The sequence below is a fragment of the Oryctolagus cuniculus genome, chromosome 7 (genome assembly GCF_964237555.1).
Source record: "Oryctolagus cuniculus chromosome 7, mOryCun1.1, whole genome shotgun sequence".
In the NCBI taxonomy this organism is placed as follows: Eukaryota; Metazoa; Chordata; class Mammalia; order Lagomorpha; family Leporidae; genus Oryctolagus; species Oryctolagus cuniculus.
In genome coordinates this window covers 105,791,567-105,815,585 of record NC_091438.1, presented here as the reverse complement: position 1 = coordinate 105,815,585, position 24,019 = coordinate 105,791,567, and the positions used below count along the sequence as shown (strand labels likewise).

The window sequence follows — 24,019 nt, the reverse complement described above, 5'->3', positions numbered from 1 at the left end:
TGGGGCGCCAGATTCTGTCCCGGTTGCCCCTCTTCCAGGCCACCTCTCTGCTGTGGCCAGGGAGTGTAGTGGAGGATGTCCCAAGTACCTGGGCCCTGCACCCCATGGGAGACCAGGATAAGTACCTGGCTCCTGCCATCAGATTGGCGCAGTGCGCCGGCTGCAGCGCGCCGGCCGCAGCGGCCATTGGAGGGTGAACCAACGGCAAAGGAAGACCTTTCTCTCTGTCTCTCTCTCTCACTGTCCACTCTGCCTGTCAAAAAAAAAAAAAAAGTCAATGAATATTTGTTAATGGTCATAGCATGTTTTTTGTTTGTTTTTGAGAGAGAGAGAAAGAGAGTGAGACAGATAGAAAGGTCTTCATTCCGTTGGTTCACCGAGATGGCTGCTACGGCGTGCTGTGCTGATCCGAAGCCAGGAGCCAGGTGCTTCCTTCTGGTCTCCCATGCAGGTGCAGTGGCCCAAGCACTTGGGCCATCCTCCACTGCCCTCCTGGGCCACAGCAGAGTTGGATTGGAAGAGGAGCAACCGGGACTAGAACCCGGCGCCCATATGGGATGGCGGCACTGCAGGCGGAGGATTAACCAAAAGTGAGCCGCGGTGCTGGCCAATGGTCATAGCTTTTAATATTCTATTGTCACATTCTAATTCTAGGGGTGTAGAAACAAAAGGCTTAGTTCTTAGAGCAGGTTGGAATAAACAGTTAAATTGGACATTTTAGGAGCAGTATTTTTCTGAAGGAACTTGATGTATTGAATGTAAAATAAAATAAATCTCTCAGTTAATAAGGAGCAAAGACAAAAAAAGAATAGATCTCGCTCAAATATAAAAACAAGAATCATTCTTTGTTTCAAAGTACCACCCTATTGTATTAATTCCTATTTTATATTTTATTCCTGATTTTATAATTTTTAACAAATAGACAAGTTAATAAAATAAGGAACTGGTTAAAAAAGAAAGAACTTCACATCATGAATTTAAAAAACACACACTCAACACTTAATCATGTTACTCGAAGATCTAAAGTAAGTCACTGTAAAGTGTGATAATGTTGTGCAACTTAATATCTTCAAATATGCTGGTCCAAGTTTCCAAATCAAAATGAGAGGGAACCACCAGAGGGGGTAATTCTACCCCGAAAGAGGAAGTTGCATTTTTCTTCCCATTCAAAACACATTCCACATATAGCTACGTTTTCTTTTCGATCAATGTTAAAGCGCTGAGTTCTCAGCTGAGTTAGAATGAGGCTGCCACGGTAAGAGCTTGCCTGTCGTCTTGCCCACCACTGAACGTTAGTCCATAAATCTTTGCTTTTCCTCAACTGTTTTGATTGGCAGCATATTTCCTCTCTCTTTGCTTTCCTGTGTTTTATGCCAGATGCATCGTTAAGATAACTGGAGAGATGGTGCTGTCCTTCCCAGCCGGCATCACCAGACACTTTGCCAACAACCCATCCCCAGCGGCTCTGACATTCCGGGTGGTAAATTTCAGCAGGTTAGAACACGTCCTGCCAAATCCCCAACTTCTCTGCTGGTAAATATGATTTTGCCCACTTTTTTTTTCTTTTTTGTAGCACTTTGGAGTGTTGTGATGAATGTGCCTTAACAAGAGAATACCACCGTAGTAAAGCTACTACTACTGCGATATCCTAATGGTCTCACACAGAGCTTGCACCAGCTGTCCAAGTTTTCTGGGGGTGACTGACTGTGAAGGACAGCTGCATATGCCCATATGTATTTTTAATTATTGTTAACTTCATTGTGGACATATATGTATTTTTAACAACCAACTATCTCAAGTAGTTGAGAGGTATTTAGCTTAGTCAAATCTGAATTAGTGACAATGTGTGGATCATTTGTTTAACTTATTATCAATAGACAAGGAGGCGGATAGCAAGCAATGACACTAATGTCAGGTGAAAATCCTTGTATTATATTTGTGTCTTTATAGATGAAATGATATTTGAACTGTGAGCTATGCTTCACATCAGTTTGAAACTCTCTTCTGTGAAACTGATGTAATCTCATTGTAATGGTGATTGTTTTTGAAAGAACCTTGCACATCGGACATCAAGGAAGCTTATATGAATTTATCTATAGAAACATACTTTTTCATATTTTCTAGAGATTGAATCTGAATATGATGTCTTGCACACACACACGTGTACAGTCACACAAGCATACACACACGCATGCTATTACAGTGAAAATGACATCTGGTTAAGTGCTGGCCATGGAGTCATTCTTAACAGCTTCTTCTCCATCACCACATGCTAATAACCCACCAAAAATTTTCTCTCTGAAGAGTCCACTTTCCTCCTTTTCTGCAACCTCCCTGGTCTGTGCAGCTACTGCAATGCTTCCCCTTTCCCCCCTGAATTCAGTCTTGACCGACCTACTCCAATACATTTCCACCATCGAATAAACTTTTACAGGGTGAGTTGGATCTCCTTTTTATATAACCTCCCAATGTGCCCATATTTCACCTTATCTGAGAATCTAAATTTGCCACCATTGCCTTTGAGACCCCGAGTCCTCTCCCCTGCTTGCCTCTTGGTTCTCATCTCTCACTATCCTGCCCCAGCAGCCCTCTGGCTGCAGCTGGACCTGTCACCCTCAGAAACTGGCTGGCAGGTCTTGCTGGGGTTCCTCGGCCCCAGCACTCCCCGCGGGCCTCTTTACCTGACTGCTCCTCCTCCTCAGGCTTCAGCTCCACTCTGCCTCCCCGGTCAGCCCATCATGCAACCTACCACTCACCCAGCCAAGCTAAATGATGCCCCCTTGTTATCAGGATACCTTATTCTTTTTCTTTGCAGTATTACTACGATTAATAATTAAGTATCAGCTTGTGTTTCTTCCCTCATCCATCTCCCCATGAGCCCACACAGTCCATGAGGGATGGAACACATCCATTATTTCATACCCTATCCTCAGCCTCTTCCTCTGTGCCAGGCATCTGATAAAGACTTGAGTGATAGCAGTCAAATGAATGAACAACTCAACCATAATTTAAACAATGTAATCAAGCTAACATTTCTGTAAAAATAACTGAACTGTGTTGTCATTTGGAGTCTGAGGACAAACACCTGCATTCATTGTTTTGACTGAATGAGACCTTTTTTTTTCGATATTTACTTATTTATCCAAAAGGCAGAGTGATAGAGAGAGGGAGAGAAAGAAAAAGAGAGAGAGAGAGAGAAATCTTCTATCCACTGGTTCACTTCCCCAATGGCCACAGTGATTAGGGCTTGACCAGGCTAAAACCCAGAGCCAGGAGCTCCACCCAAATCTGCACATGGATGGCAGGGGCCCAGATACTTGGAGCATCCTCTGCTGCTTTCCCAGGCACAATAGCAGGGAGCTGGATCGAAAGCGGAGCAGCCTGGGCTGAACTGCCACTCCAGGACGTGATGCCAGTTTCATAAGCAGCATCGTAACCCGCTGTGCTGCAGTGCTGGCCTCCTAAATGAGACTGTTTAATTCCAGTGCTGATAAAACACTCAAGGTCTCCCAGGTAATCACATCACTTCCTCCTCTTTGGCCCACATTTGGTAAATGTGGCTTACCCGGCAGACTTGATTCCAGATCTTAAAGTGCAAAAGAGGTTGTGTACTGATCAAGATTAAAAATCAGCAAATTCTTCTTACCACTTCCCTCCGTGCTTTTGTTGTGCATGTTGAGCCAGTTAATGTTATTTTCCAAGGTTTCTCCATGTGAATCTAGGAGTTATGTTGTACATATTCTCGATACAATAATTACATTTTTATGACATGTTTAGGCAATTACATTGTAATTTTAAGGTATATATGCAAAGAAATTATACATTTCTTTTTTTTTACCATGACCAAATGGTGTTTGAATTATTCAAGATGCAAGAATAGTTCAACATTTTAAAATCAAATGATGCAATTCATTAAATTTACAGCCTGAATAAGAAGTCACATCTGCATGTCATTCAGTGCAGGAAAAAAAAGTACTTGAAAACTCCATGTATTCATTTTTTTATGAAGATAAACTTTCTTTACCTTCTTGTAAAGCTTTTATTTAATAAATGCATTTTTCATAGGTACATCTTTAGGAATAGAGTGGTTCTTACCCCTACATTTCTTAATGTATGGATTTTGGTAATTGAATTAAGTATCACTCAAAATGTCTTTACTTTTGGACTGACATTGTGGTACCATGCGTTGTCAGCACCTGTGACACCAGCATTCCATATCAGACTTCTGGTTTAAGTCCCAGCATCTCTGCTTCCAACGCAGCTTCCTGCTAATACACCTATACTTGGCCCAAGTACTTGGACTCAACCCTGCCACCCATGTGGGAGACCTGGATGGATTTCCTGTCTCCTGGCTTCAGCTTTACCTAGAGGTGGCTGTGGTGGCCATGTGGGGGGAGTGACCAGCAGATGAATGATCTCTCTGTCTCTGTGTGTCTCCCTCTCTGTGTGTTAGTCACACTGCTTTCAATTAAATAAATACTTTTAAAAATATTTTTGCTTGGCAAAACATTACAGAGACCCTTAAATTATGGTAATTATGATTTGCAAGATGCAGAAAGAAAGAAGATTCCATTAGTTTGGACTTTAGTCGCTCTCTGTACTTGACAGTTGTGCTAGGGCAGTGATGGGTAAGCATCTGGTTTTGTTATGAGGTGTGCACTCCACCACCACCACCTGCAACCCTTGCTCTTAAAAGGTAATGGTGACCAAGCACATTTCTTGGCTAAAGCACAAGTTTCTGACATCTCTCATCTTACACACAGCAGTTCTCTAATTTAGGGTCACTGGGAGATTTCATTCACGTTAGCAGTAAATTTTGACAGAGGCCAAATTCAGGTTTGCTTCTGCTTTTCCCTTGTGAAGAGAGATTTCTCGTAAAAGATGTTCAGGAACAATTGTTAACTCAAGGATGAGACTGGAGAGCTCTTGAGTCTTGTTGAATATTTAAGAATGCCATCTCTGCATCAGCACTTGACTGGCAAAGTTTTTTCTGATATTTATTAAAGCTGATTCTCTGAGAACTTACCATAGACATATGACTTAGCTTGTTTTGTTACTAAACCGAACAAATGAATTTCTTTTAAAAACAGTATAGTTGCAATTTTCCCCAGATATGCAGATCTCCACTGCATAAATTAATGGTATTTTGCTAGATATTCATTCTGAACCTCTGCTGTGGTATAGTGGGAAAGTGTGACCTGTAGGACTAACCAGGGCTGGAATCCTGACTCTGACACTTAATAGCTGAGTGTCTTAAGTGAGGGACTTCATTTCACTGACGCTCTGTCACTCTTCTTTTCTGCTTCCTTATGCAGTGATGGCTGTGGAAGCTTCGGGTAACTTACTTCCGGATAGCTCTTAGCATCCTTTGCTCAGCTAGACCAAGGGCAAAACCTCAAGGGCCAGAAGTCTTTTCTATCCCCTCCCTCCATTCCCAGAGCCAAAGAGCTTTGCCTTGTCCTTAATAACCTTGTACCAGGCACAGCAGAACCTTTGGGTCAACCTGGCCGCTCCCTCCCAAGAGACTATGTCTGTTTTAAGGGCCTGGTGTTTTTTTGTTTGTTTGTTTGTTTTTTGAGTCAGCTAACTTGATTTGTTTGACTTCTGGAGACTGAATCATAACAATATACTTTTGATCTACCTGTATCATTTTTTTCACCCTTCTCTCTTCTTAATCTCTGATTTTCTCTTGTTATAAGCTTGTTCATCTTTAAAAACAAGAAAACAATTATTGCTGTGCAGGGTAGATTTTAATGAAATAGCTTATATTGTATATATGAGTGCCTTTCCCAAAATAAGTGCTCAAGAAATTATAGCTACTATCTATTATTATGTAGAACAGTCTGTAAGTGAAGTGCCAATCAATGAGTTGTGTGAAGCTATTGAATCATTCAGGGCCTCGGGTAGTTTGTACACAGTTGCTTGATTCTTTTTAACACTGAGACAAGCTTTTGCAAGATAGATTAGGTGAGCTGTCTGTGGACAGGCCTCTGAGCCAAACTAACAGCTCTCAAAGGGATACAAAACGCATTCATCAGCATGGCACTCTGCCTCTCAACGGTAACTCATGTGACTACCATCATTTAAGCTGCAGGTTCACCTGTGCTCTTGGGCGCACTATTGTGAAAGCGGAAAGGGGAGCATGGTCATTTACTATCACTCTTTTTCTCCTTAGTTGTGGATAAAGAACGTGTTTGCATTTGGCCAAATCTTTAGCTGAATAATTTCTGAGAAACTACTAGTTGAATCAATTAAAAAAATGATTCTCTTCAGCTCTTTGACTGCATTAACTGATTAATTTAGATGAAATACTGGTGATGGAGAAAGAGCTATTAAGTTTGGGCTCATAAATAATTCACTCTTTGAAGCAACCAGTTGTCATGATGATTGATTAATATAATTGGGTCCTCACTGAGATTTATAGTAGTGCAGTAGCTCCTTCCTATGAGTATTGATCTATTTACATAATGCCATTCAGAATTTCCTTTGTACTAAAACCACGTTACTGTTAATAGTACAACTTCTAAAAATTGTCAAGATGGGTATAGAAATCTGATGAAAACCTGCTTAGATGCTTGTTATAAGATGTTTTTCAACCTTTTTTCTTCCTAATTGAATAGTGATAACACACAAAGTGATGCCAATAGCAAAGAATTCTGGGTAAACATGCCAAACTTGATGACTCACCTAAAGAAAGTATCTGAACAAAAACCCCAGGCTACGTATTATAATGTGGACATGCTCAAATATCAGGTAAGCCTACTTATCTAGCCAAGGTATCTCATATTGTAAATGTATGTTCTAAATAGCTAATATTTAAGTCAATAAAGTAATATTTCTTTTAGTATTATTTAAAAGCTGTAATGTGTAAGAAAAATGAAGCCTTAAAAGACTACTTGGGGGGCCAACGCTGTAGCATAGCCACAAAGCAGTGCCTGCATCCCATGTGGGCGCTGGTTCAAGTCCCAGCCGCTCCACTTCCAATCCAGCTCTCTGCTTTGGCCTTGGAAAGCAGTAGAGGATGGCCCTTGAACCCACATGGGAGACCTTCTTGTTCCTGGCTTCTGATCAGCACAGCTCCAGCCGTTGCAGCTGCAGCCTTCTGGGGAGTGAACCAGTGGATGGAGGACCTCTTTCTTTCTCTCTGCCTCTGCCTCTCCCTTCATCCCACACTGGAGTACCTGGCTTGGATTCCTGGAGCTGCTTGCTGACTCCGAGTTCCCCCCAGTGCAGATGATGGGAAGTAATGGTAACGGCTCAAGTAATTGCATTCCTACCACTCACATGGGAGACCTGGATTGATTTCCCCGTGCCCTGGCTATCATTTGGGAGACTGAACAAGCAAATGAGAGCTCTCTATCTCTATCTCTCTGCCTCTCAAACAAATAAATTAAATTTTTCTTAAAAATTCAAGAGGCATGGGTGCCAAGGTGGTTCTGCTGGAGACCACTGGGCAGCGTTGTCATCTACCTGTACACAGAGGAGCAGTGGAGCCACAGGGACCACTGAGCTCACTTGCCTGCTTTCCCCTCTCAGCACAGTCCCGGCCAGGAGTCAGCTCCAGCGTCAGGGTTGCGGGTGCCTGCGACCAGGCTGATGTGTCGGCGGGCTTTGGTTAGAAAAGTTTTGTTGAAGAGATTCAGCCTGGGCCAGGCATTTCGTGTGGGTGGAGGTTGCTCGCCATCGGTGGTCAGCCTGGAGGGCTGCCTATGCACTACCCTAACTTTCATGGCTTTCTTTACTCGTGAGAGGAACAACTACAGATAATGCGCGGTGTGTAATCAGTGAATCTCAATGAAACAGCCTGCTTGAATTTCTGGAAGTTGTGCAAAATAAAATATTATAATTATTGCTTTCTCCACAATGTACAGAGGGGCTTTATCATACAAACTGGTGATCCTACAGGCACTGGTCGTGGAGGAGAGTCTATTTTTGGTCAACTGTACAGTGATCAAGCAAGCTTTTTGAGGCAGAACAAGTGGCAAGAATTAAACACAAGAAGAAAGGCACTGTGTCCATGATGAACGATGGCAGTGATCAGCATGGATCTCAGTTTCTTATGACTATAGGACAAAATCTAGATTACCTTGATTGTGTTCATACGGTGTTTAGCAAGGTGACGGAAGGCATGGGCATAGTTAAGAAAACTAATGAGACCATTGTTGACAAGGACTTTATACCATGTATAAATCATACAGTATATCACCTGGCATACATCTAAAATTATCACTGCTTTCAGATGACCCTCCTGATTTATTAATTCCTGATTGATTACCAAAACCCACAAGGGGACAATTAGATAGTGGTCATATAGGAGCAGATGAAGAAATTGATATTAAAGGAAGACCAGTGGAAGAAGTAGAAGAAATAAAGGCAGAAAAAGAAGCCAAAACTCAAGCTATTCTTCTAGAGATGGTGGGAGACCTACCTAATGCAGCTATTAAACTTCCAGAAAATGTACTGTTTCTTTGTAAATTGAATCCAGTGACCACAGATGAGGATCTGGAAATACTATTCTCAAGATTTGGGCCAATAAGAAGTTGTGAGGTTATCCAGACAGGTCTCACTGTTTTGCTTTTGTTGAATTTGAAAAGGAACAAGATTGTGAGAAAGCATTCTTTAAAATGGACCATGTATTCATAGGTGACAGAATACACATGGATCTTAGCCAGTCTCTTGCAAAGGTTAAATGGAAAGGAAAGGGTGGGAAATACACCAAGAGTGATTTCAAGGAGTATGAAAAGGAACAGGATAAACACTTTAATTTAGTTCTGAAAGATAAAGTAAAACCCAAACAGGATGAAACATATGATCAATACTAGGTGAGGAGCCGGAAGACTCAAAGTCAAGTCACTCACACACAAGTACAAAACATTTCTTTTGCACTCAAAACCCAGCACTGCTCTGAAGACAAAGAAAATGAGGACTACGTGCCAGTCAAAACTACTAACAGGATGTCCACAGGGAGATGAGGTTTGGGTGCTATGAAGAAGAAGAAAGCTGTTGGGAGAAGGAAGAGTGGTAAGAGAGACTGACCTCAGAACTGAAGTCGCAGCCGATCTCAAGAAAGGAACGGCCACAGTAGTGACAGTCACAGACCCAAACACCACACTGTCTCTCATAAAAGGAAAGAAGTAGAAGGAGGCCTGAGGCACAAGTCCAGAGAAATTCAAAGAAAAATCTAAGTGTGGATGAAAGATGAAGAATCAGAAATGAATGGCGAATGTATTTACTTGTCTCTAATTTAGAGTACCAGGACAGCAGACTATGTCAAAGCAGTTGAAGACTCTGCTTGCTATTATGGCCCTTTCAGATTAACACTGATTCGATAGGGCAATGGATGATAAGGAATTAGGCGGTTCTTTTTTTAACATTAAATTTATTGCTAAATTAAATGTCTATCTTCAATTTTAAAGTCCTTCGCATTTTCAGTCTTTTTTAAAATCAAGTCTTTCATATTACAGAAATACACAGCCACAAATATATGAGGCATAAGGTATAATAAATGTAAATGTCTGCGTAGCTATCAGCCAGCTTAAGAAATAGACCAGCACCTACATTTTAGAAGTCCTCTGTGTGCCCTCTCCCTCTCCAATAATTGTTACTCTGAATTTTGTTTGTCATTCTCTTGTTCGGTGTTATAGTTTCACAATGTATCCCTAAAAGCAATGCTAATTTTTGTATGTTTTTGATTTTTATATAAATGGCTTAATGTAAAAAAAAAAAATTCAAGAGGCATGCCACAATGAAGTTGCAGAAAATTGCATCAATTAAGATTTTGTCAGTATTGACAAATTGGATCACTGCATTTTATTAAGAGCATTTCTGTATTAAAACTTTATTTTAATACAGATAAAGGTAGACAATCTTTTTCTAGAGTGATAGTCCTATGAATCAGTCCTAATAAAACATATTAAGAAATAAGTCAACATAAAAAAGAATGATACACATCATATTATACATGAGAACCTTCTTTTTGCACTGAGGATTGCCCTTATTTATAATTATTGCTGATCTAGTAAACAAACCTGTGTCAAACCAGGATCTTAGAGTGCCTGAGTAGCTGCTGATTTCTACTCACTTCACTGCCTATACAATTTTTAGTGCATTGTAATTTTTATGATCAAATATGTTCAGATAATTTTTGTGTTCTTTGTTTTTTCATCATCATTTAAAAAATTTTTTTATTTTAATTTTTAACTAGTCTTTAACAAATTCAATGTGATTGTAGATATAATTCTAAGAACATAATGATACATCTCAAATATGATTCACCTTTCAATCACCAAAGAAGTATTGATTCTGCATTGGTGCCAAAAAGAAATACACACACACACACACACACACATATATATAACACATAAATTTACATGTGTATGTAAATACTGGATATGAAACTAAAAAGTACACAAAATTTACCTATTGTAATATCAGATTCTTGTAAAATATAAAAGAATAGGCAAGCAACTGAATTTTGGAAATAAGTCAGTTTTCTACTTACCACTGTCTTTGGGCACTTAACCTTCCAGAATCTCAACTCCTCATCTGCAAATAAAGGCAATAATGGCACGTACACAGATATTTTCTAGTTTATTGTAAGGATCCCGTGGCCTCATGGAGCCTTTCTAAGCGCTTTGTGGGATGTAAGGAGCCCAGTGCTGTCATTGTATCTTGAAGAATGCTTCCAGGAATCCCTTTTGCTGAGGCTTAGCTGTGGTGTTGTTCTTGCTTTTCAACAAAAAAAGGAATTGGAAAGGAGGCCCAAAACAGCATTTTGTGGGTTAGCCCTCAAATCACAGAATATTTAGTTTCTGTGTACCAATAACATATTTCAGAAACTGGGACAATCAAAACCATACTTTCACATATCCACAAAGCATTTCCCCAGGGAGGGGAACTATTTTCAAGTTGAGAACCCCTGCTGAGAATACAGCTGGGGAGGGGGGTGGGGTTTTGCTCTGCTTTCGGTCTAAATAAATGTACAGTTGCAGAAAAGATTGTACTGCTGACAATATTAAAAACTGAAACTATTATAATGGTCAGTAACTAAAACTGTCATCAAACACCATATCTGTCATTTTACAAAAAGAACCCATTTCTGGGCTTGTTTCTAGGGCAACCACTCCTGCCTTGTGAGCCCAACCTGCCTTCAGGACTCTTCCCCATTGGTCCATAGCAGAGACATTCCCTAGAGAAAAGCAGCAAAAACCACAGTCCATGAGTGAGACCCCAAGGGCACACACATCTTTCACATGGTCCCTACAGCAACAAATTTACCAGCTTAGGAGGAGAATCTCCCAGAGATCTTTCATCGTCACAATGAACAACCGAGAAACAATAACAATGAATTTTTCACTGTGGATGTGGGATTCAAATCGATATTATTGTCTTTAGATAAGGGAAATCGCTGTGGATTCTTCAAACTGGGATTTGTATTGGTCTAACAGTAGAATATAGTGCTTTCAGTTAGAAGACATGGATTCAAGTCCTCAATTTGGAAAATCCCAAAAGAGTAAAAATAACCTGCTTTTTTGTCTAACTCATCATTTTGTTGTCAGGTGAAATATGGTAAGAATATTAATAACATTTATTGAAACTCTAATGCCTTACTATGTGCTAGGCACTGTGCTAAGTGCTTCATATTAAAACCTGTCCTTCCAAGCCAGAGCTATGGCATAGTGGGTAAAGCCACCACCTGCAGTGCCAGCATTCCATATGGGCACCAGTTAAAGTCCCAGCTGCTCCACTTCCCATCCAGCTCTCTTCTATAGCCTAGGAAAGCAGTAGAAGATGGCCCAAGTCCTTGGGCCCCTGCACCCACATAGGAAGACCTGGAGGAAACTCCTGGCTCCTGGCTTTGTATCGGCACAGCTCTGGGTGTTCCAACCATTTGGGGAGTGAACCTGTGGATGGAAGACCTCTCTCTCTCTTTGCCTCTGCCTCTCTGTAACTTTGCCTTTCAAATAAATACATACATACTGAAAAAAAAAGTATTCACATGATAACTTAAAAAAAAAAACTGTCTTTCGATCTTCCTGACAACCCTATGCATAAATAGTATTGTTTTAATTCCCATTTGCCAGGTGAGAAAGTAACTGTGCCTCACAGAGCCTGAGTAAGTGGCCAGTCTCACCCCTAAGACTCATGGCCTCAACTCCTAACCGGCGTGGTTTTTCACCTGCCCAGCGGTGCATTATAAAACCAGAGCGCCCTGGAGTGCTTAGTGGTTGCTTTTCTGTTTTTAATCTGCAGCGCTCTGGCCCACTCGCACCCGGCAACCTTCATGGTGCTTTTCACCGACAGCTCGCTTGTGAGCAGCTCAAACATTACGGCATTCAGACACCTAGGCTCCGTTGTGTGGGAGATAATTGTAGCTTCCTGTTTTGTTTAGGAGGAACAATTGAGCCTCAAACCTTCTCTTTCCTGTCATTTGGCAAGGTGTCAGCCCAGGGCATTCAGTCCACGCCTCTGAACCTGGCCGTGAACTGGCGGTGTGAGCCTGCAAGCACTGACCTGCGCATAGATTACAAGTACAACACGGATGCAATGAGCACCGCCGTGGCCCTCAACAACGTGCAGTTCCTGGTCCCCATAGACGGGGGAGTAACCAAGCTCCAGGCCGTGCTCCCGCCGGCTGTCTGGTAAGCGTCGCCAGTCCCTTTTCTCTTCACCAAAGTGCTCTCTCCTGTGTAAAAGGGCCACAGACGTCTTAGTACGGGAAATCGCAGCAGGCTTGTGTGCTCCGGGCTGGCCTAGGAAACAGAAGTGGCAGCCTCTGTTTTAAGTAGGAAGTAATGTAACGTGGGCATGTTAGTGCTTGCACAATGGTCCAAGGGCTAGAACAGGCTACAGGCGGGACCACCAAGAATGTTTCCCAGAGTATGTTAAAACTGGAGTGCCAGGGTGGCCGCTGCCTCCAGCAGGAAATATACAAGATGCGCGGTGGAACCGCTGGGTTCAAGATCCCACCACGTTGCTGCCATCCAAGAAGCCCGAAGCCCCCAGTGGCACCTCCTCACTGCTTCCCAGCACTCACAGGACTAGAGGCTACACAATTCCCACATCTTACTGGTGGCCAGAGGAAAACTGGCGGCCGAGAAAGCAGCAGGAGAATGGTCTCTGCCTTCCCTATCTCAAACTGTGCATGTTAGTGGAACCCAATTCGCAGCTATGACCCTAACTATAGGGAATCTGGGAATTGTAGTGTTGTATTTTCTAGCCCCTGGACTATAAAAAGGCACATCAGAAAAGTTATGGTATTAGAAACTGAGCTGATAGTGAGTGCCAACAGCATCTATCACAATGAACTTGTTCTAGAAAGAACATTCCATCGTTCTTTCCATACGACTATCAGGAGCAAAAGGTAGGACATTTAGAAAAATGTCAGCCAGACGGCAGCCCCTAAATTAGCTTATTAACTACACGAAAAACCTGTTCTTCAATCTGCATTGTGCTCTAGGCGTGTATCTCACAGTGTTGGAGCTAGTTACAGCAAAGGGATAAGAGAACTTATGAGTGTGTGTATAAATAAAGTGTTAACATTTCAGCTAAATTTTTCATGGCCCATGCTTAAAATTTTACTATATAGAAAAATATGATATCCATTAAACAAAAAATGCATATGCAGAAGCATTTTGCCTTTTTTCTTTAGGAATGCAGAACAACAAAGAATATTGTGGAAGATTCCTGATATCTCTCAGAAATCGGAAAATGGAGGTAATGTAATCAGAGATGTATATGATACGTAAAGCTGAAATGTTTTCTATGTATTAGCCAATGATTAACCAAAACACATATGGTACTAGAAATAGAATATTTTGCATTTATTCATGTCAATTAATAAAAGCAAAACTTCCAAGAAGAATCCTCTTCCCCTTTTCTCCCAAGACCTCACATCAAATCAACCATCTCTCAGGCACAGAAGAAGACTTGTTTATGCGATGGGGGGTTGGCACAGTGATTCAGACCCTGCTTGGGATGCCCACCTACCAGAGACCACCTGGTTTGAATCCCAGCTGTCTGCTAATGCCCCCCCTAGGGAGCAGCAAGTAATGGCTCAAGTATTTGAGTCTCTGCCACCCAAATGAGAGAGCCAGGTGAAGACCCCGGATCCCAGCTTTGCCAGTTCCTGATGTTGCAGGCATTTGGGGAGTGAACCAGCAAATGGAATAGTTCGTGGTCTCCATAGCTCTTCCTTCAAGGAAATAAATAAGTAAATAAAAAAATAAAGGTGTGTTTCTGTTCATGTCAGATCCCATGTTCCCCGATTAGGCAGATATTTTTCACTTTTCTCTAATATTAATCATAGATTGGAAAATACACATCCTCAGCATGCTCCAAAATTTTGAACTATCTTTTGCCAAATTACACTTTTACCAGTGTGCAAATAGAGTTTTTATAATATTCAATAATTTTATGCATCACCATTGTGCCACTATTTCCTACTAAGTTTTATTTGGGATGAGAACTTTTGAATATAATTTCCAAAGTCATTTTCAGAAGGTTGTGTTGACTGTTATCTTTTAACAATATTATTTTTCTTTTTAGGGGTGGGTTCTTTATTAGCAAGATTTCAGTTATCTGAAGGCCCAAGTAAACCTTCCCCATTGGTTGTACAATTCACCAGTGAAGGAAGCACTCTTTCTGGCTGTGACATTGAACTTGTAGGAGCAGGGTATCGATTTTCACTTATCAAGAAAAGGTTTGCTGCAGGTAAGTGAGCTTCATTTGTAAAAATAATGTTGTATTAATAACTCTTGCCTTAGAAGAAATAGGTTTGGGTTTTCTCATCCTCTTTCCCCTCTCAGTTAGAAAGCAAACCAATTATTGAATGAAATAAAAATAGGGCAATGAACTGAAAGTCAAAAATCAAAAAGACTCTGGGTACTTATCCTGGCTCCATTTCTTATGTAGAGCTGACCAGTCATTGTATATATTTTATACTTTATATATATTTATATATGCTATGTATATAAATGCGTGTAGTGCGTATGTAAATGATAAATATGATGTATACATACTTTGATGATGTTAATGGAGTAAGTCCTACTTTGTTTTTGGCAAAAAGATTAACGCTGTTTACCTTTGAATTCATCTCCTGCTTGAAAACTTTTTATTCTCTGAAAAGACTTCATAAGTTTTAAACTGGTTGGGCTTAGCTGAGATCTCTATTAAAAACCATCAAGAATATAGGTAACAGATGGGGACGGTCAATGAACTGAACCTGCCCATATGACAGGTTTCATCTAATGCAAAGGATAGGTTTTGTTCTTTAATTCATATGGGGGAAGGAGGTTCCCAGTACTTAGGATTGTACTTGCGGGTGATTAAGTGGGATAAATCCTTGCTTTATGCCTGCTGTACTGATTTAATTATTAATTATATGTCTCTCACTCTCAAAAATTATTTCCAAGTTGGAAAATAAATTATATGAGCACACGTCCTAAAATAAGCTGGACTCTCCCATCCAGAAACAAATCTGACACCACATTCTGGGCAAAACTCAAAACTCTTAACAATTGATGATCTATGGAAATGTGGAAAGGCAACTGGACAATCTGTAAAATTGAGAATTGAAACACCGTTAAGTATTTTACATGAGTACTGCACCCCTAAAGTAGGCATAGTTGGTTCCTAAGTATACAGCAGGAGGAATAGAAATGTTTCTCTTGAATACTCACATTATTGATCTCCAATTTTGATACATTGTTTTGTTTTGCAGGGAAATACTTGGCAGATAACTAATAAAACCTTATACAAGGATTTGGAGGATCCATTTAATGAAGAACTGTTGTATGAGAAACAGGTTTTTAATTTTGGTTTGGTGCAAACAAACCAGGATCTGCACTTGGGATCTATCAGCTAGGAAGTCAGTGACTTTCAGCAGCGAGTTCCCTCACACAGTACCGTGATGACCAGTCCTACAGTATTTACTTCTAGGTGTAATATTGTTAATGGTTTTAAAATGTAATTATTGTATTTGTAAATTGTACTCTCATTCCAGTAAGGCAGTTAGATACTTGAGTTTTAGCATTTTACCATTCCTGACAAGGATGTAATTTAAACTGTGGTATGTAAATTTAATAGTAGTACTGTTGACCGGCACAATGCTTACAGAGGTAGATTGCATTTTGTCAATATATAAAATTTAAATATAATACTGATAGCTGTCATAAAGGGGGTGCCACATATAAAGAAACTTATATGGAATCAGAAGAAAAAAATCAAACTTACTTTTCTTCAATCCTTAGTATGTTTTACTCTAGTGCTAAATGAAACTTCTATCTTCAGATGTTTAGTGGGTGAAATTCAGAAACTATTTCAGAAAAAAAAATTCTAAGGTTGCAGCATATTCAAAGAACAGCATTAATTACCACTTTTTAAAAAGCTTTTTTTTCAAACTGCAAATTTCATAAAAATGCAAACTGTGTAAACAGGGCCTCTTATTTTTATAACTTGTGTAAAAAGGGAAAGCAATTCATATTTAAAGTTTAAGTATATTAAATTATAATCAAGAGTAAAGAAGATGTTGAAGTCTTAACTACTTACCCCTCTTACTACAGTTGAGTTAACATAGAGATCGCTGAATAGTCAACCAAACTGAACCAAAATTGCGATTTTAACAATTCAGAACCTTCCATGGCCGAACTGGCTAGTGGCTTCTGCACAATTACTCTGAACAGATGGTCTCTGTCCTCCGGCATGGGGGTGACATCTCATGTCTTCCTCTTCGCCCACAGGGAACAAACACTTTGAGACTAAGAGTCTCAGAAACAAAATTTTAGTCCCTTATTTAAAACCAGAAGGAGAATTTTAATTGCCATCATTTATATCATTTGGAAAGGAAAAAAAATGTATGCTTTATAATGCAATTATATTCACATTATTATGCAATAAATTTCCTTTGGATTCATTATATAAAACTGTACAACTTTGCCATTTCTGGAGAATCAAGAGGACAGTTGTCAGAAGTTTATGTCATTTCATTGTTTCAGGATATACTAAAAACTAATTAGCTTGCCTCCACAGTATAGGAATTCAGAGAGAGCCTGTAAAATGTTCTCCCAGTAAGATCTGAAAACACTGGTCTTCCTTTACATCACAGCAGTTATTTTGAACATATCCCAATTCCTATTCTAGATTATGCTCTTCAGTAACTATAATTATCAAGTTGTAATATTTATCATTAGTTGTTACATTTCATTTTATATCTATTCAAATTTGACAAAGGATCTTTAGCCCCTTTAAATTTTAGAATCTGAATTTTTTTAAGTCTTACTTTTAAAATGAGATGACTGGCAATTGTTTATAGTAGAACTTTTTAAATAAATATTTGTACTCCTCAATCAGTGCTTACTACCATAAGAATGTTCAAAATGATCTGTTTTGGTCTGGAAGCATATTAGTATTGAAAAAAGCTCTTAATTGGCTCCCCAAAGCAGTCTATTGTTGAAACTTTTTTTGGACAAACTAATTAGCATACTCATTTTAAATAAAGGTACTCAAATTTGAAATCAAAATAGAAAATGGAAAATATTAAGTCCCATGAGACCTGGGGAAATTTAGAACACCAAAACCAGTGGAAAAAAAACATCAGAAAATTGAGGGTTATCCAGCATATAAATACAAAAATGTGTTTTTAAGTAATCAAGTCATGAAAAAGCATATTGAGTATTAACACAAAGCATATTAAAAATGTGTGAATGTTACTGGTTCTCATGTCTTTTTCTTATGTATGATTTTGCTTTATATATATTATATATATATTATCTAGAATGAATTAGTAATTAAATACAAAGGTTTTTTCCCCAAAGAATAATTTTTTTGATATTGTAAAAATGTAACTAAAAACATAGATTATAATAATCTTAGCCATTATTCAAATGTTTCCATGGACTACATTTGACACTATTAAGAAATCCCACAGTCCTTAATTGATCTTTATGAAACAGAATGGGAGAACCTCAATGAAAAATGTAATCTTTCTCATTTCAGAAAACAGGTCAAACAATAACACAATTAATTCATATCGGGGATTTAGACTTTGTCAATTTATTTTGTTTTTTAATCTTGTAGATGATACTCCTCTGTTATACCTATATCTACAGTACTGTAGAATAAGAATTTATGTTTTGAAAAATGATCCTAGACAATGCAAGAATCTTGGATATCAAGATATATGAAAGTCAGGTATGCCATAGGTTCCTAAATTAGAACAAAGTGGGCTAGGGAGTATTAAGACAATTCTTCAGTACCAGGGTTAAAATAAAAAGAAAGGATTCTAGTTTACCAGAACACTATTTTCTGAATATTATGATTAAAAATGTTCCTGCTGTAGCAAGACAGAAAGTATGAATGATACTGCTTTATTTTGACAACATGGAAAATGTGTTTTTCTTTTCAAATAAACTCCACATTTTCATGAAACTTTTTTAAAAGTAATTTTTATTAAGTAGTCTGCTTTTATCATAATTAGAATTATAATTACTAATAATTAAATTTCAATTAATTTGAAAACCAAATCTTCTCTGCATCCATAGCCAAAATGAAAATTTCCTGTATGGTATTTGGGACTATATTTCACCTATTAAAAAATACTTATATTTTAAACGGTTTTGAGTAATTGGGAATCCCTCAGCAAGTCAGATTGCAGATGTTATTTTCTGGTTTTGTATGTTTTTACTCAGTCTCAATATGCAATATTGGAGCCATGACTACACATATTTCCATTTCTAAATCCTTTTTTCAAAGAAGCAGATAACTACATTAGTGCTACCACTAATTACTGTTGTGAGACCCTGGACAAGTCACAAACCCTTTTCAGTTTTGCATCTTTAGAATAAGGGGTTAGGATTGCCAGTGATTTTCAAGCTTTTCTTAGCAAGATTTTTTTTCTAATACATTGCATATGGAATCCCATTATGCAAAGCAACTCAAAGCAATGAAGGGGTAGTTTTTCCAGAAATTTAAATCTGGGCTCCCAGAACACTGTTTATATCAGGCTACTTTAAAAAGTTCATGGAAAATAAAATTAAAAGACAAATTTATTTTGGTGCAAAAATTTTTGAAATCCATGCATATGAGAGGCCTTCAAAAATTTGTGGAAAATGTGTTGTGAAAAAGCTATACGTGGAGTTCAAAAAGCTCCTTCTCCATAAGTGATCTATAAAGTCTCTGAAATGCCATAATTCTACTTTCCTCAAACCCATTTTGAAGTTTTAAGTGGAAACTTACACAGTCACAGTACTAGATGATTGATACATAATAAAAATTGGTATACAAGAGATTTTTGAAATGGTCATAGAAAATATACATTTTCTTTTAATTCTGTTTAATGCCATTTAAAAAAATGTAACCTCATACACCTGAGTGCTTACCATGTACTAGTCACGATAGTTGCTAGCTCACTAAATCCTCGTGTCCATCCCCAAATCGTAGCTACTCTTTATTTCCTGTTTTACAAATAATGACATTGAGGTTTAGGCAGAATTACTCAGCCAAACTACAGCTGAAAGTGAGTAACCCAGTTAGTTTAACTGAAGAGTTATTTTAACTTAGATCTGTTTTCTTCGTCTATTCTGAGAAAAAATCTTCTGTTTCATTTTACTTCATTTCAGTCCCAAAGTATAAGGCACTATGAAAAAAAGTATTAGAATAAGGACCATTCTGATAACAAAGCTGTTGGAAAAAATCAGTATTTCTCCACTATGATAAGTGGACTACTTATATCATTATTCATTAAAAGAGAGCAATGATTTTTTCTTTTTCTTTTTTTTTTTTTTGCCAGGCAGAGTCAGACAGTGAGAGAGAGAGAGAGAGTTATAGACAGTGAGAGAGAGAGATAGAGATAAAGGTCTTCCTTCCGTTGGTTCACTCCCCCAGTGGCCACTACGGCCGGCACTGCGCCAATCCAAAGCCAGGAGCCAGGTGCTTCCTTCTGGTCTCCCATGCGGATGCAGGGTCCAAGCACTTGGGCCATCCTCCACTGCACTCCCAGGCCACAGCAGAGAGCTGGACTGGAAGAGGAGCCGCTGAGACTAGTACCCAGCGCCCCAACCGGGACTAGAACCCGGGGTGCCAGCACCGCAGGCGGAGGATTAGCCAAGTGAGCCGCGGCACCGGCTGGCAATGATTTTGATAAGTAAAAACGACTGTATCCCCAAAGCCAAGAATATAGTTGGCAACATTAAGTTCATTTTAAATGATTAAATCTGTAGGAGTGGGACAAGGCATATGTATTTTGATAAGCACTCAAAATTTGAAAATCACTGCCTAGTATGATCTCTGGGGCCCTTTTTAGCTCTGACATTACATTCAATTTTAAGCATTAAAGTCTAAGTTGAATACCATGTTTCTAGTTAGTTTATTTTTCATTTAATACACTTAACTTCTTTGTATCTTAAAGGGGGGAGGAGAAGTTTTCTAAGAAAAATCTTTGTCTTTTCTTTAGAATTCTTTAATTATGCTATCTCAGTGTGAATATAGCTTGAAGTGCACTCTCTCATTTTCAGGTTTCTGTCCTTTTCTGCATTGGCTGAACAGATTGGAAGTGGTAGGTAGGTCGGAAGCTATCACGCATTGCAAATCAAAGTCCTAATAAAGGTCTCCTTCCTGGTGAGAGACACTCAGACTAAATCGTGACTCAACTATGTTTGCAGGCTACTGACTTTAGAAGCATGAGTTAGTCTCATTCCAGATGAGTTGCACTAATCTTTTTTTTTTTTTCATTTTTTCAAAATAATCCTGGGCTATTCGTTGAAGTTGAATGATTCCATGAAACAGGCAGCTATCCACTGAAGAGATGAGTACATACTTACGTGTCTGTGTTTAAATTTTCTCTTTCCCAAAAGATTATGCATTTTGAACCAAGTCCCATTCAATCTAAATCTATTGGCTTTGCCACATGGCTGTCTCATCGCATTTTTTTAAATGGCAACATGATTTTTAAAAGTTACTATGAGGATGATAAAAAGTTAAGACAAGCAGATATGATATTTCCATGAGACTAGTCTAATTAAGTTATTGATGTGAATGAACAAATCAATCCAAGGTAACATTGATTTAAAAAATTGTTCTGATGACCCCCTTCACCATCCGTTTACTGTATCCATTTCTCTTCAGACTTTATGTTCTCTGCTCCTACAGGTTTTTTTTTTTAATTTGCAAAGCAGTATCTAAATGCCCTTCTCTCACTTATGACTTATGAACTAAATATGGCTGCTATTGACTTTTTTTTTTTTTTTGGCCCATAGAATGTTTAGAGGGAAAATGACATAGACTGTAATTGCTTAAGTCTTCAAATGTTAACAAACATTACAAACAGAAAAAAAAAAAACAAAACATCTGACTTTCTCTTGTGGCATTGCTTTGATGTTCTGTCATCTTCTGGAGGCCAGAGTTAAATTTTAATATCTAATTGAGCTCTAAGTATCTATCATAAAGAAATGTCAGATTTCAGGGTCTATCATATGGACGTGGTAAAATCTCTTAATTGCCTTCATGTTTAATATCTCATTTCTATCCCAAATGGGTATTCCTCTGACAAAAAATCATCCTGTGTTGACATTCATCATAGATACAATAATTTATTCTCTAGGTTGAATTTCTCACTTTATTTTTTCTTTGATTTGTAGTATTTCTGATTGCCTCCTTCTATCCCTAGAGTAGATCATTATCTGTCCTGATTACATTTTAATCTTGTGAGAAAAGATGTTTAAACAAAAAACAAATATGTTTTTAAACGTCCCTTAAAGTTTAAAAGAAAAGAAATATATTTGAACCATTATTACAATAGTTCCCAAATGGCTCTCTACCATAATTCTCACTCTTTGGACACTGATAATAAATGCTTGTGTTTTACTGAAACTTAATCAGGAAAAGAGGGTTTTTTTTTTTTTTTCTTTCTAAGCACATCTTAAAACAACTTTAAAATTTTTTTGTTTGAGGGCTATCTTATTTGTCTTTCAAGAACTGTAAATAATATAATGAGGATGCTTTGAAAAGATGTTTCTAGAATTTTGTTTGAATCTTAAGGGAATTCTTATAATTTCAAATGAATTATCTATCTTAAATTTCACTAGTGTCTCTTAATGAATTTAACCTTATCATCTAAAATACTTAAAGTAGTGAAATTATTTCAATCTCTTAAGTATTGTCTTTAAGGCCTGCACCTATGCCGTCAAACCCTTATTTGTTGGAGATGTTCCAAAGTTGTTATAGTGAGGGCTTAATGATCGTGAACAATCTTCAGAATACTTTATTGGGTAACTTGAAGAAATTGGATTATGAGAGATCAATAGTGACAGTATTTTTACATAAGCATCTTAGAAAGTACATAAAAAAAGTTACAGCGACAAGCCATGCACTATTCAGCACAGATTCTGCAGCCCCCTACATTGTTTTAATGAGCATTTCAGTTTTTTGATTCCTGTTTTTTGCTTTGCTTTATTTCACAAATCAGTTGTTTTACACAAAACTAACATTGTTCCTTTAAGAAACTCCTAAATTTTCCATTATCATATAGAAAAGAGTAGCACTTTACCTTTCTCTAACCTTAGTACAATTTTTGATCTATTCAGTGCTTTTGAATCAGCCTGATATATCATAAGCCATCTATTATTTTAAATGCTCCATGAGTGAGTGTCTCAGGCAAATGTTACTTCCATGTTACTCATTCAGTTTTATATTACTTTAGTGACCATTTTTTCCTAGTAAAGCAAATAATGTTATTCATGCATCATCATTTCAAACTATTTTAAATAATACACCAAACGACTAGCGCAGGGATCACTGCCCCAAATCCAAAGCCAGATTTTTTTTTATTTTCATTACAAATTGCTAGGATGATAATTTTTTATAGCTGTGTTGATTTTGCAGGTCAGTATTGAATTCTTGCTTTGGCAAGTGGATATGCATCAAAAAGATTGACTCCTGCATGATTCATTCTCTCTCTCTCTCTCTAAGGGAACAGTAAAACTGCTGCTGAGTAGCTATTCTTGGAAAATCCAAGTGTTCGTAGGGTGATACACTAACCTTATCTGTGAGCAGGGTTTCACAACAGGCCAAGCAGTAATTTACAGACCTGGAGTTTTAAGCTGCTTCAACACTACCGTTTCGCAATATAAAAGCACTGTTGTGTGTTGCTCTATAGGAAAAGATTCATATGCATAAAATGGTTGAATTTTATTTTCATTCTGAAAAGGCAATGTGAAACATTAATTTTCAACTTGTATTTTAACAATAGGAGAAACTACAGAAGGAATCTCAGAGAAATTTTACTGTGTCTCTAAAGGCGATGAAATTCAGAGAAAATATCCTGTGTCCTTTATTTGGATTTTGTGGTAGCCTTTGTTTAGATTTCCCTATGACCTATATAGTGAAAGTAGATCGAATTTTCTTAAGATCTTGTGCTGAGTATTGAATTTCACAACATATCTATTTATAAAAAGGATTGTGAATTAAAATACTCAAGGTACTTTTTAAATTTAGTCAAAAAGTTGGTGCCTGGGCTTTGTTCGCTCCACATCCAATCGCAGAGTGAAGTTGATTGTGATTGGGCGACTGCTTAGTCTGTCATGGAAGCGTGGCTGCCTGTATGCCCTGCTAAGGAGAAAACCAGCACAGGAGGCTAAGGCTGTTCCTCCCAGCCACGCGGCAAAGCTGTCAACAAAGATGTCAATGTGCGGGATTGACTTACTGAAGATCATCATGAGACCACCTTAACGTCACATGCCTTATAAGTTAGACAAAACGTGGATATCACTGTTTTGTAAATAAGGATTTTTATAAATGTTTTTCCTTTGTAAGTGTCCCAATCACCCATTTCACAAAATCCTGAATATGCAATTGTTGATCATGATGCATTACTGCAAATAGGGTTCCCATTTCAAAAGAAGTTGAATTCTATATGTAAGTTGTTATTGAAATGTGATTTTTTTTTCTGGAAAATAAATGAGAACTATAAAAGCAAATTGAGTTGTGAACCTCTTTTATTGTTAGCCCTTTTAAAACTTACATTTCT

General features: G+C 38.2%; 1 protein-coding gene and 1 pseudogene across 11 annotated transcripts in view; both read left to right on the top strand.

Annotated features, from left to right (window-relative positions):
- Window positions 1-23,969, top strand: part of SGIP1 (SH3GL interacting endocytic adaptor 1) — a 246,346-nt gene extending 222,377 nt beyond the window's left edge. For 10 of the 11 annotated variants that reach the window (XM_051857652.2, XM_051857650.2, XM_051857653.2 and 7 more), the window contains 6 exons: window positions 1,378-1,533; window positions 6,621-6,753; window positions 12,439-12,641; window positions 13,652-13,716; window positions 14,548-14,712; window positions 15,722-23,969. In XM_051857652.2, the coding sequence (XP_051713612.1) occupies window positions 1,378-1,533; window positions 6,621-6,753; window positions 12,439-12,641; window positions 13,652-13,716; window positions 14,548-14,712; window positions 15,722-15,744 (745 nt within the window). In that variant the 3' untranslated portion in view covers window positions 15,745-23,969. The remainder of the gene's footprint in view (window positions 1-1,377; window positions 1,534-6,620; window positions 6,754-12,438; window positions 12,642-13,651; window positions 13,717-14,547; window positions 14,713-15,721) is intronic. The other variant, XM_051857645.2, reaches the window with a different exon arrangement.
- LOC108177717 (peptidyl-prolyl cis-trans isomerase-like 4) lies at window positions 7,054-10,404 on the top strand (annotated as a pseudogene).
- Window positions 23,970-24,019: the final 50 nt, after the last annotated feature.